The following is a 13,575-nucleotide window of genomic DNA, read 5'->3' on the forward strand; positions in this document are numbered from 1 at the left end:
GGAGTTCAAACACTGCCATTGTAAACAGAGATTAAATTTGAAAAACTGAACATTTTTATAAAAACTAAAGGAAATCAATGGAGTCATTTAGACTGTTAGACGCTAAAATGTTTGGGTTTAAAATACCAAAATATTTTCTTTGCAATTATTTCTTATATTTATTACCTCTTATGCCAAAATCCAGGCCTGGAATAGCTTTACTTTTCCATGTGTGAATAGAAAATGTTAAGTATCCTGACCAGATATCACACCTGAAGGAGTGGGAAACACTGCTCACGTGTTCCCAGCCCACTGCGGTAGACTTGTCTTTCCATCCCATATTGGTGAATCCCGTTTGATCAAAGGGCAGAGGGAGAAGGCCTTGAGTCAGCAAGGAGCTTACAAGAGCAATGGTGGTTGAGAGAAGCTCTCCCACCTATGAACTCCCATCAAGGTCTAAATGCAGAAGATACGTTGGGTCCACAGAGCCCAGCAGTGATCCCTCACGGCTGAATGGAAGACAGGGCTGAACTGCCCTTTTTAAGACCAATTTTCAGACCTAGCCATCGGTGTATATAAATTATTTTCTTAAACAAAGAGACCAAAGTTGTCCCTCATACTTCTAGCATCCTGAAGGCTTCTTGCAGGGATGCCAGTGTTAAACGTGCCTACAGAGACCTCCCGTCAGACAGAGCAAGGGCAGTTTCTCTCTCAGGGATGGCCTATATACAGTGTTCCCAGGAAAGCCAACATAGAATAGGAAGGGTATGAATTTAAAGAGCAACACTGGAAATAACAAGAACATCAGCAAAGCATTGCAGTGTGAAATAAGTGTCTGCAGGATTTTTTCCATGTAGAAAAGTTCTTAAAGAAAATTAAAAGTTAATAAGCCAAATAATTTTACTTTAGCCCAGATGGTTTCCAATGTGCAGTATGAGGCATCTTAGTTTAATATGAGGTTCTTCCAGCTGATTTCCCCTGGTCATTTTGCACCTCTTGGAAAAGAGAAAGTGGAAATATTGTTATGTGGGTCTTAACTTTGTTTTATCTTCTGAGATTAGTATCTTTAATTTAAATTACATAGGTGCATATAGAGAAAAAAATCTTCATTTTAATTATGATGGTTTACAATACTTCCTACATTTACTCAAACCGGTTGCAGTTAACATCACTTAAATTAAAATCGCTTTCACAGAATGAGTGATTGCTGACAGATTTTTAAATAATGAAATTACTGGTCTGTGGGAAGTTGCTGCTAAATGTCTGGAACTAAGAAGCAGCATTTGGTGAATTAATACACCAATGTACTGTCTAATACATTTAGAGCTTGTTCTTCATTTTAATTTACTTTAGTCAATATGTAGTTCATTTGAAATGGAGAACACAACTGGGAGCTGAAAAAGAAGAAAATTTGGTTTTCCTGTATTAAAATGAGGTGTGATCCTGAGACCTGCTAGTTCCAAAATCTCCAAGGATGTGGTACTCAGGAAAATAATTGCTTTTCCTTATTTTCTATTTAATAAGTAACATCTAAACAACAACAACAAAAAAAAAGAACCTGGCATAGTAAAGACACTTTTTTTAAATTGAAAGTTTCAAAATTTCAACTTTTCTATGCTCAATGTCTATCCAAAATTAAATAAACATAAAAAATGGAAAAAAAGAGAAAATATTAAACATCTGTATAATTGCTAAATTACTGTTTGCCAATAAGAGATAGGAAATTTAGATTACAGATTACATTTAGCTGCAAATCAGTAAGCCTTATGGGTTACAAAAGAAAAAAAGTTTTATTAAGAAAAAATAGCTATAAATATATAAATAAATATAAATATATGCAAAATTAAGTTAAACTACTTTCACCATGATTTTTTTAATTTAAATTTCTTAGCACCATGGACAGACTGCATCAGTTTCATTGTAGAGCACTCTCCCCTTGCTATTTTTTCATAATCCCCTTTACGGGAGGACAGTTTCCAAAAGTTCACTCACCTCCTTGAGAACATATCAGATACGAGATGTGCACAACTGCATGGATATGTTCGCTTTTGAGTTATGTACAGCCAGTCATTAACTCGGGTCAGCACTTGTGGAGGAGAGGACCGTGCCTGCTGAGCTGCATTAGCAAGAGCACAGCTAGCAGGTCATGGGAAGCGATTACTCACCTCTCCTTGGTGCTTGTGGGCTGCAGCTGGAGTGCTGCATTTGGGTTGGGACCTCCATTAGCAGAGGGACATCGGTAAGCTGGAGCAAGTCCAGTGGAGGACCCCAGAGATGGTCAGGAAGCACTGAGGAGGGGCAGAGGCTGTTTAGCCAGCAGAACAGAAGGCAAAGGGGGAACCTAATTGCTTCCTTCAACTAACTAATGGCTAATTAGAGAGAAGACAGACCCAGGCACTTCTTGGAGGTGCGCAGCAAAACAGTTATCGGCAACAGACAGGTTTCAGCAAGGGAAAGTCTGACTAGATGTGTGGAAAAAAATGTTACCATAAGGGTGATTAAGCACTGGAGCCCAAAGAGGCTGTGGAAGGCCCATCCAGGAATACTTTCAAAACCTAATAATGTTGTTGCTACTTTGAGGAGGAGGTTGGACTAAATGACCTCCAGATGCTCCTTCCAGCAATTGCACATGCTCTTAATTTTTTGCTTGCTTAATACCTGGACTTAAGGATTTCATGTTTTCTTCCTCCTCCTCAGCTTCATACCTTGGGAAGTGCTGTTAATTTTGTCCATCTTGTAAGTTGGTTATGGGTCACCTGCCCATATCAATCCCTGCTCACTGCAGGGAGGTTGGGCTAGATGATCTCTCAAGGTCCCTTCCAATCCAAAGCATTCTATGATTCTATGATTCTATGATCATGTTTGGATACAGACTAGATTTCGGCTCCCACCCTGACCCAGCTGTTGACCTGCGCTCACCTGCAGCACAGCCTGTCCCATCACACTCAGGCCAGGTTCACTTCCCCTGCAAAGGGAGCATCAGCGGGGTGGGCTCTCTGCTCAGCTTTGGGGCTTGGGGCAGCGTAGAAGTTTCCTTTGCAGACCCTCCTTCACATCCCAGAACGCGCTCAAGAAATTGTGATGGGAACCAGAGGTTTCCTTTGTATGCCAAATTTGTCACCAGTTTACATGGTGTAACTTACTGAGGTCACCTGCTTGAGCCCCGTTGGTTTGGTGGTGACTATTGATGGGTTTTAGCACTTAAATGGTTTGCAGGGAGGTTTTTTGTATCTCATTGATACATATTTCCCTCTCAGCTTTACTGTAATAAGGTACACAGTATAGAAATATCTATTCATCTGCAACGAACGGGAAACAATCAGTGCAAACTTTTCACTAAAACTTTGTTAATTTTCCAATAGAGCAGAAATAATAGCATGTGAACAAATGTTTCTCTGGGTTAATACAACCTTATCACGGCACAAATCTCTTCTCAGATTTCCACTGAAATAACCTGAGATGAGAATATATGTTAGTTCAGGAGGTTTAGAGGCAAGCTGCTCTTAAATCTTCTGGCAGGTTATTTTTGTTGAACTCACTCCACCTTCCCATCCATGAAATACTAATGGATACTTAGCAAATATCAAATAAAAGCATGTTAACTGTTTTCATTTATACTTTTTCTTTCTCTCTTCCCTTACCTAAACATGTAATTAATGAGTTAGTTAATTCATAAGTATTTATTCTTTTTCTCTCCACCAGTCTGAGTCACAGGAATTTTCTTGAGGCATAATTTTGACTTCTGGGACTTAACACTGTTTTCCAGATAGCAGTTACCTTTTGAGGTCTTGTGACTGATAGGCCGGGTGTCTCCGGTGTACTGTTCAATCCATTAATTACAATCAGTATCAAATCCACAGCCAAACATGCGGTTTTATCCTCTTACAAAAATTACACAAACAACCACCTTATTTTAAAATTTTCCCAACAGGGGAAAAAAAACCCCAACCCACCCTCCCAAAATGAGGACTGTGCAACTTTGTGTTTAAAATTTCAGCTCTTAGGTTGGATGACTCGGCAACCAAACCCAGAAGTAGGTCTGTTTATTTTATGGGCATACATCTCCTACCATCTGCTCTGCAATACCTGCCAGTTTGTGAACACCGAAGGCCTGAAACTCCAACGAGCACTGACAGTGGGCAGAACAGAAAAATGTGTCCTGCTGCCCGTGTTCGTATGACATGTATGACCATGAACTCAAACTGAGCTGGACAAGTATAATGCCATAGCTGCTAACCTTCCTTGTGCCCTTTTTTCGTGCACCTCAGCTTTAGAGATGCAGAATATTGTGTTTCCTCCTGACGAGTGCATCCCAAAACCGCCCTAAAGAAATAATGTTCTGTTTGGACAATACACCTGAAGACTGTACAGTGAGATTTTAGGTGATTAGGTCTCAAAGTATTTTACAGTGATTTAGGGGTTTATAGGTAGTCACTGGAGACATGTTGCTGAATCCAAGCATCAGCTCTGTGGTAAAATGTGCAAGATTCTTCTGGCTCTGATCCAAAGAGCATGTTATGTAGTCTGTACATACCTCTTATTTCTTACGTATCGTTCGCCATTTAAAAATCTAGTGTAAGAATTTAATTTTATTTTGTTCATATTCATATTTATCACATCATATCAACATTCAGTTGAAATGTAATGCTATTTGTAATGCTAAAAGAACACTTGCTATCAATCAGCTTACAGATAATATTGTAGGGGAAATTAGAAGGGGGCTTATTAGGTGTAGTCTGGTTTGGCTCAAGTATCTGTGTTCTCATAAAATAAATATCACAGATCATACATTTGTAAAGGTCAGCTTTATGACCAGCTGTGGAGTATGAATAAAAACACGTAAGCCGGTAAGAGCTGGCCAGAAGTGTCAGATGGCTGGCCAGCAACTGACAGCCAGACCCCGAGCACCCACTAAAACCCAACTAAAATTATGATATGTCATATAAACATCACTCGTGGATCCTCCTGGTTTCCGAACAACCTCCTGATGTTTGCAGGAGTCAAAAGGCACCAGTGATGAGCATGCAAAAGTGCATTAACATATTGCTATTCCATATGCTGCCTCCAGCCTCAGCTTGTCTTTCTCCATTTTCTATCATGTTGCACCTATTCAGACAGAGCTTCTTACGGCATTCCTAAAGCAAGGTATTACCAGCCCAGTCAGTGTAGATTACTGCAAGAAAGAAAATATTTTTTTTCTTCATAGTAGCAACATTTGCTTGTGTTTAAAGCAGTGACGACTAATCCCATCAACCTGTTTTACCAGAACATTGGTTTGAAGCTGGCTCTTCTTTGCCATCTGCCCATTGATACTACCTTTTCTTAGTCATAATTCAGCAGAGCATCTATACACAGGCTTAACTGGAAGCATATGTGTTTGGGACCAGTTATGTGCTTAAAACTAAGTACATACTTCAGTGCTTTCGTGAACAACTCTTGCAGCTATTGCTCTGTTTAGACCTGTCGGAGTCATCCCTCATAGCTGACAGAAACATGCCAGCAACATAGTTGCTCAAGAATTCACAGGAATTGCCAGAAATTATGTTATTCCTTGTTAAAATACCACCCTGTTCATGAGTTCAATCCAAATATGAAGATAAGTTCCTTTATCTCTGAAAATAATCCTTCAAAGCATGGTATTTCATATTTCAGCCTAAATATTTCACATTTCAGCCTAAATATTTAAGTTTCCTACTAAACAGGGGGCAGCTCTTTCTAGATTTGACAATTCTTCAAATTTAAGCAATTCTTAATCTGAACTACCAGCTCTATTCTGGATAAAATCCAGAGATATTCTAGTCTGGGAACGTCACTGGTTTCACTGGTTTCATCTCTTTCAATGCAGAACTGTGTCCAGCATTTTTACCACCATCTTATCAGTGTTCTCTAAGAGAAAGACTTTTTGGTAGAATGGCACCTTAAAAAGCAATTTTATGTACCAGAAATATTTAGACAGAAAACATAGATTATGCAAGAATCATGTTTAGCACTTTCTGTAGTACTCCTTTGAGCTTCCTTTTTTGCAGAGTTTCCATTTTAAAGTATCCAGTAAAATACAGTATAAATTAGGTCCTCTGCAAATTAAGTGTATATGACCCAGTAGTAACTCATTATTACCGGTATTGCTATTATAACTGAAAGGCTAAAATTATCCTCTTCATTGGCTCCTATTTGTTTGCACCTGAGAGCGGACATTTATTGGATAATAACAGAAGTCTCTTGATGTTGAGTTGTAACTACAGACAAGCTAATAGATTTCGTAGAGAATGCTCTGGAGGTGAAATATTTGATGTCTCAATCTAAGTGCCTACACTTCTAGAGCTGACAATGCAGTCCATGCATTTTTTTATGAACTAGAGAACTGCTATAGCTATGACACTTAAAATCAATCTTGTCTGTATGTCAAGAATACGAAATTGTATAGTCTGTAGACTTCCTGGGCTATTTTCTCTTTCTTCCATTTCTTAAACACTGTGAAGTAGCTCAAAATTGGCAATTTTCATGAAGTTATTTCTGTTATACAGTGATTAATTTCTTCGTTCTTTTTTTCCTCCAGTTCTGTCCCTGTGTATTTAACTGAATATATTTCTGAAGTCTGTAATACGTTTCCCCCTATATTACACCAGTTCTTACAGGACAAATTGTTTCCCTATCTGTTGAACCACTGACCATTGCACTTTTCAAGAATGCTTCCTCAGGGTGTTAAGCGGTATATACATAACCAGTTTTGAGTATATTAACGTCAGTAGACTCTGGAGCTGTGTGTGATTCAATAGAAGGTGGTCCAGTTATGAGGGAGTGGTGCAAAAATTGGGACCTGCCCTTATGGGCAGCGTCAACCCAGTTCTAAACTCAAGGAGGAGATTTTTGTTCCACAAAAATTCAGCAATTCCAAATTCCCTGAGTGAACCTGGCACACCATCCTTGTGAAACAGCTGCACTCATATGCAATGTTCAAATACTGCTGAGATGTAACAACAGAGATTAGTATTTCCAGGAGCACTTAGGAGCCTCAGTCAGGACCAGGGTTCATGACTGCTCTGCGGGAATGCGTAGAGGACATGGCCTTAGCCCGTAAACATTTCTCAGTATTCAGATCCAGTTCAGCAGAAATAAACTGTTGCTGCTCCATACTATTTACCATAGCCAACTAATTACAGGGCACTTTGCAATATGCTGTGTGACATGGCCTTTTTGAGTGGCGCAGAGAAAGCAAAAACAGCACTCCGTTCTCATTGCAGTAGCACAGCCCTAAACCAGACTCCCTTACCGGTATTATCACATCAGGTCCCCTGACAGTCACCCATATCTGGTTGCTGCTAATAGAGGAAAGGGGTACACACATACACAGCCCACGATGGTATTTTCATCTAAACTGTTTTCAAATTTAGGTTATACCTTTTGAAACAGGAAAAAAGGGAAATGCGATCGTGATGGCATGTTTAAAATCATGAAGTCTTCCTTTTCACGCCTTATCTTAACATTCCCTAGGCTGAGCAATAATACTCAAAGTCAGTCATACATTACCAAAATGAAAAAGCACCTGTAAAAATATTGTTGCAGTGTTATATTTCCGGTTGCATGTTTTTCAGGGTTTCAGCTTTGTGATAAAATCTGACAAGATATTTAACACTGAAGTGTCTACTACAAATACCGGGTAATTACATTTCATAGAAAACCTTAGCTTGCCTACTCATAAGACACCTTTCAGGAACTGTCTAATTAATTTCCCCTCTCTATAAGGGGGCAGGAACTCTCTCAAAGCTGTCACAGTCTATTAACTAAACAAAGTTGACTTGAAATCCTGCTTAAGTGGGTATTTACAGTGCAGCACATCACAATAATTCATGCTGAATGTATATTTTTATGCCTTAATTATATTCAGTAATGAAATAGACTTGCTTAATTTTAAGGCAGTGGCACAAACTGATTAATACCAGGAAACTGAGTCCCAAGGGGGTTATCAAGTCATTTGCTGTTGTCTTGCTCGTGTAGTCACAACTGGAGCCGTGCCAGCAGCAGCGCAAAGCAAAGCCACCAAGTACAAACAATACCCTTTTAACCAGACCATTTGCTCCCCTTTGCCTTTGAAATGACTTTATAAGGGCAAACTTCTACCCCCAGATGAAAATGCATCATACCAATGACATCACCCGCGGAAAAGCTCCTGCCGCAGTCCTGCTGCAGTCTGGTGCTTGCCTCCCCACCGAGGAGCAGGCACGTGTACTTGTGAGTTTAAGCTTCACGTTTGGCAGAGATTAAAGCAGCTGAAGCCCCAAACGATGCTCAGTCCTTCTACCTATCCTAAGCTGCCTCTGCAAGTTGCTGCCAAGGGCAGGGAGGGCTCACGTGGAGCCGGCCAGGGCCTCGAGCGCCCTTGCAGAACAGACCCTGCTTTGGTTCGGGGTGGCTGTAAACCAGCAAAGCCCCTCACAGCAGGATAGTCCCACCAGCATTCAAGTGGGGGTTTCAGCACTCCATTGGTGTGGGGGTATTAAGGATCCTCTTCCATGTTTGCTTCCCCTCTGAAGTTAAATTGAGGCAGAAGGAAAACTGGAGGTGGGGAGCTGAGGTGAGAGGGAAATAATTGCTGGAGGGTAGGTGATGAAATGAGATGAAAGAAGGAAAAGGTGAGTCATTGACAGGGAAAAAGGCTGACACGGGTTGAGTTTCACAACATAACTGAAAGGATATATCAGCTTGTTGCAGCCAAATGGCAGGGTCCTGCTTTTCCTCTCCTGTTAGTTGGGGTTTTTTTTAATTCTGAGTTAGTCCTATTTTCTCCTACTGAGGGAGAGAATAAATCAGCGCAGGGGTCCTTAAGTCAGCATGCAGCCAGAAGCCGGAACTATCCGATATTCCTATGGCAACAGTGAATTGTTAGATTGGCTTAGGTGTCTTGTGAAACATCACCATGAGAAGGAAGATAAACACGGGGAAAATAAGAAAACATCTACAAATTAAAATTTAATGAAGACATATTTAGGTTTTGTATGTGCCGATATTTTTTTATTGATGGAGAGATGGGGACCCAGAAACTGAACCTCATAGTCCTGAATTTCAAAGAATAGTTTGGTATTCATAGCAGGAAGGAAGGTAGAAAACAGAGGAGGGAAAGGGGCAGCACATCATTCAGAATCTTCTTTTATGTGCATTAATGCATTTTATAGATCTAAAGATGAGCAGAAGGACCATTATGACTTACTGCATAATGCATGCTCAGTGCCTGATTATACTGGCATGGGCAGGGATTCAGGAAAGTTAGTCTAAAAATTCCATCTCAGAACTCTGAAGCATCTTTATAATGACACTTTTTAAAGTAAATTTAAAAAAAAAAAAAAAAAAAAGAACTGAATCCCATTTAATCCCTCTTTTAAATACAGAACTATTATTGGCTTGTACTAGACACAGAGGGTCTTGTTTCAATGTTAGTCATAATACTGTTAAAAGTGATCTATTGAAGCCACTCCTGGAACCTCTTGCTATAATTAATGTTAGACAAAGAGAATACTTATTTTCCTTTAAAATGGTGCTTTTGAGACTCATTAAAAACTAGTGCCATGTGTTTATAAATGTAACATGTACCCAATAAACACAGGAAATACAGTGGTGCAGTCAGTTCTTATCCTGTCACAATCACCTCTTGCTGCGGTAGGAAGAGTGCACAAGCTATTGCAGAATAAAATCCAGCAAAGCGTTGTAGCTCTCAGACACCTTCGCTTGTAGAAAGTCACCTTGTCACTTGTAGGTGTGGGTTTACACTGAAAGTCTGGGCACGAGTGTAATTTCTCAGGCAGCCATCAGATGTACATAGGCTTATGGCCCTTTTACAGATGGTTTACTGTTCTGGGATCAGAGTCATGCCAATCCACAGGCAAGGTCTCTGAGCATGGGATCGATCCATCTTTTAGCTCAGCCCACACATTAGGCCAGAGAGTGCTCCCATGCTGCTGCGGTTCAGAGCCGCATCAGCTCACTCCTCAGGTTATCAGGTCAGCAAATCTACCTGAGGCTTAGTTTTCTTTCTTCATTCTTCAGTCAGTTTGACAGCACCCCTAAAACAGTCCAGAGCAGCCATTAGTTAATGGAAGAGACTTACCGAAATGTGTGTGCTCTGATATTAGTGTCCATTTCAAAAATTAAGCTGGGGACTCCATTAGGACCAGCATTTAGCTGTTTTGCTATTATTAATGAGGCAAGAAAAGGTTATGCTATTCAGTGAAGAGAACCAAAAAAGGATGCATTATAGGGAAACTTAGCTGAAACTGCAATTAAAAGGTTCCAGTTATCAATAGCATTACTGGGTTTTGTTCTCTACACTATCCAGCCAAACTTAATTGCTTTGTATGGAAGGTCTGGTCATTGTGGCTTAAAATGCACAAGTGAACAAACTCATTGGGTAATAGTCATTTATAGTTGTGTTCCAATTATAAACAAACATAGCTATTTCTGGTTCTCCCTATTGTTATTCAGACTACAACTGACTTAAGATCTTCACAGGCTTCTTAGCTTGGGTAGGGTGTTACGAGTGCCAGCTATAACCCAGCAGCCATATATGGCAAGCTTTGGGCATGGGCAAAGGAGCTCTGATCCGTCAGCACGTATCCATGCTAAAAAAAAAAAAAAAAACATTACATTTAGGTGTTTTAAGACAGTTCGGTGTGGAGAGGAAATTAAAGTCCCAGTTGCTTTTTAATTTGAAATGTGAAGACAGTGGGATCCACTGGAAAAATCCACCTGGAATCCTCCATCTGTTTCAGTGATGTTGATAATCAAGTCAGGCAGATATTGTGCAGACAAGCTGGAAAAACTCTGTTTCCTCTCATTCTCCCGCACTTGCTCTGATATTCAGCACGCGTACAATGCCTTTTACAGTTAATTCTTCCAGGCTGCACTTTTTTCTCCCAGTTCTGATACAAATCTCAAGACTTAGGTATCCAAAGGAGTTTATCCAAGCTAATTTCTTTGTTTACTGTCCCTAAGGTTCTTCCCTTGCTTGCACCTGCTGGGTGTTGGGAGGGTGGCCGGGGGTATCGCGCTTTCAGGCTTCTTCCTTCTCATGTAAAATATAAAGAGCTAGAAGTGTTTTCAGGTCTGAGTGGCATAGTTTGCGGGGGCACATCTTAGGGTGCAGGTCCTAACTCTGACCACTGGTAAGGAAATAAATTATATGTTGCTAGTGGTTTATGTATTTTTCTATAAATCACAGCCACATTTTGTCCTTCCCTTCTCCAAGGAACCCTACAACTGAACCAGTTCTTCATCTGTGGGGATTTTTTATTTTCCCCTGAATCATGTTAGAAATTCTGAGCCACAGAACAAAGAAACAAAGTTTATTTTTTCAAAGAAAAAAAAGAGTTGGTGAAAACAGCCCTGACAGCTGTACTCTGTGGCTCAGTAAATTAAGACTTTTTACTTGCTCCTTTCAAGGATGTGTTTAGTCTAGATACTCTTGATTTATATATCTTTTTTTGGCTGGGTTGTATTTTTTTTATGCAGATTTGCAGTGATTTCATTCAAGCTTATGTTTGCCTAGCATGAGAGAGATATTGAGGAGAATGTGAGTCAATTTAGTCCCTTAAAATGTTTCCCTTCTCAGTTTGTTATTTAAGGGACTGCTTAATTTTTAAAGAAATTTGCCTGTCTTGTTTTACGATGCACCTGAAAGTACCAGGGGTTTGGAAAGCTGCTGAGAAATTGTCTTAATTTCTCTCTCTCACAGAAGTGGCAGTGCACGGAGGATGCCTCCGGCAAACTTCGAATTCACAAGTGTAAGGTATCTAGTGACATACTTGCCATCAGAAAAAGGACCCGCAGCATACACTCCCGGGGATACGGCGGTAAAGACAAAGACTGCAACTGTGGAGACACTGATTACCGAAACAGCAGGACCCAAAGAAAAAATCAAAGACAGTTCTTGAGAAACCCTAATGCGCAGAGTAAGTGTTATCTGATCTCTTGAAAGCAAAAAGCAAAAAAGGAGAGGGAAATGGCTAGCAGTGTTGGCTTACCAGTAAACTCTTGTTTTCACCTCCGTGTATAATGAATACATCCGTCATTGGCAGTCAGGTTCTACATAATTGCCTCTGTAATAACAATAACAATAATAATAATAATAACAACAACAATATTTATCCTTTGGATCACAGTGAAGAATAGTCTTTAGGCTGGTGGTGGTGGTGATGCTCTGGGGCCACCTATCGCGCTGCTCAGACACGGCAACCCGGTGGCATCTGCGGACAAATTGGTGCCGTTATTTGCTAACGTGGGCAAGCGCAAGCGTTTTCTTGCATGGTTAGCACTGAATTCACATGCTGTTTGGTGATATTCTCAAAGACGTCTTTTACATGAGGCACTGCAGTGCTGTGACTGCTGTCGGATTGAAATTCTGCTCGGCTGTAACTTTCCGGCAAGTCAGTACTGGGATCCCCGTGGGGACACGAGTGAGATTGCAGTGTCCTCTAGCGGAGTGTGGGCTGAAGGGAACGTACAAGAGGGTTTTAGGACAGCGGTACTTGGATGTGTTTCTGCTGATGATATCTACAAAAGAAGCCTATTTAATGAAACCATTATTTTAAATGGAACAAGTAGCTTCATCTACCTGCCCAGCGATGAAAGTGAAGTTCTGCAGCTATAGCAGTACAAGTAGACCTGGATTTCAGACTTTATTCAAGAGCAGGCCGTATTCTCCTGCTCTCTATCTAGAATACTAGACTGGGGAATGAAATAAAGATGGGTCTTTAAAACAGGAAGATAGTGAATTCATATGAGAAACGCAAAAGTTAGAAGATGCTGCACACATGTCTATGAAATAAGAAAATAATGTCAGTATAATTCAAAATATTTCCTGATTTAAAGCCTCCCCAACTCTGGATATGAACAAGAATCCCTGGTATTCTTTGTACATTCAACCACAATATTGTCTGTCTTGAGTTGTCTCATTGTTCAGACTAAATGCTGCCTTGATATAATTTCTTCCATTTGTTTAGTATGATCTAAGGAACTTCACAGGGTGTACAGGCAGACCTCTGCTGAAAAGTCTACATGTCACAGACTGCCAGGGTGATTCTCAAATTGGGAATGTTTCCCTAAGTGATATTTTCAAGGGGAGATAGCTATCGTGTACCTTGGAAAGAGAAGCATACCAGCAAGGGCTGAACAGGGATTGCAGCTGGGGGGGGAAGTGACATGGGGAGAGAAAAAGGGGAAGTATGGAAAACATCTGAAGGGGGCATCCGAAAAAGTCCATTGGTTATGCTTTTCTCCTTTAAAACATTCTTATTGCTCTATGTATATACATATAGATACATATACACTGATATATGATGGATTCTTGCCCTTTTAATGCCTGCCTTTAAAAAGGAAAGGTGCTATCCTTTTAAAAAGTCATTTTTATTCTAAAGCATGTCAAACTTATGTCACATGCCAGTTTACAGGTGGTGACCTTGTTTCACACCGTACTGAATGGTTTAAATTTCTAAAGTGGTTTCTAATCCTGCGGTCTCTGATTTTTTGTGTCTCTCTGTCTAGATATCTGATTTCTAAGATACTGATTTTATTTGGAGATATAGATGCTAACTGTGGCATAAGGTCAGA

The 13,575-nt window shown here is 40.2% G+C and overlaps 1 protein-coding gene across 6 annotated transcripts in view; it reads left to right on the forward strand.

Moving 5' to 3' along the window:
- The window catches only part of SULF1 (sulfatase 1), a 63,148-nt gene that overhangs the window by 35,962 nt on the left and 13,611 nt on the right, over positions 1-13,575 (forward strand). For all 6 annotated transcript variants that reach the window (XM_075704815.1, XM_075704817.1, XM_075704818.1 and 3 more), the window contains one exon: positions 11,702-11,918. In XM_075704815.1, coding sequence (XP_075560930.1) covers positions 11,702-11,918 — 217 coding nt within the window. The remainder of the gene's footprint in view (positions 1-11,701; positions 11,919-13,575) is intronic.

This window comes from Pelecanus crispus, chromosome 2, assembly GCF_030463565.1.
Source record: "Pelecanus crispus isolate bPelCri1 chromosome 2, bPelCri1.pri, whole genome shotgun sequence".
NCBI classification, from domain to species: domain Eukaryota; kingdom Metazoa; phylum Chordata; class Aves; order Pelecaniformes; family Pelecanidae; genus Pelecanus; species Pelecanus crispus.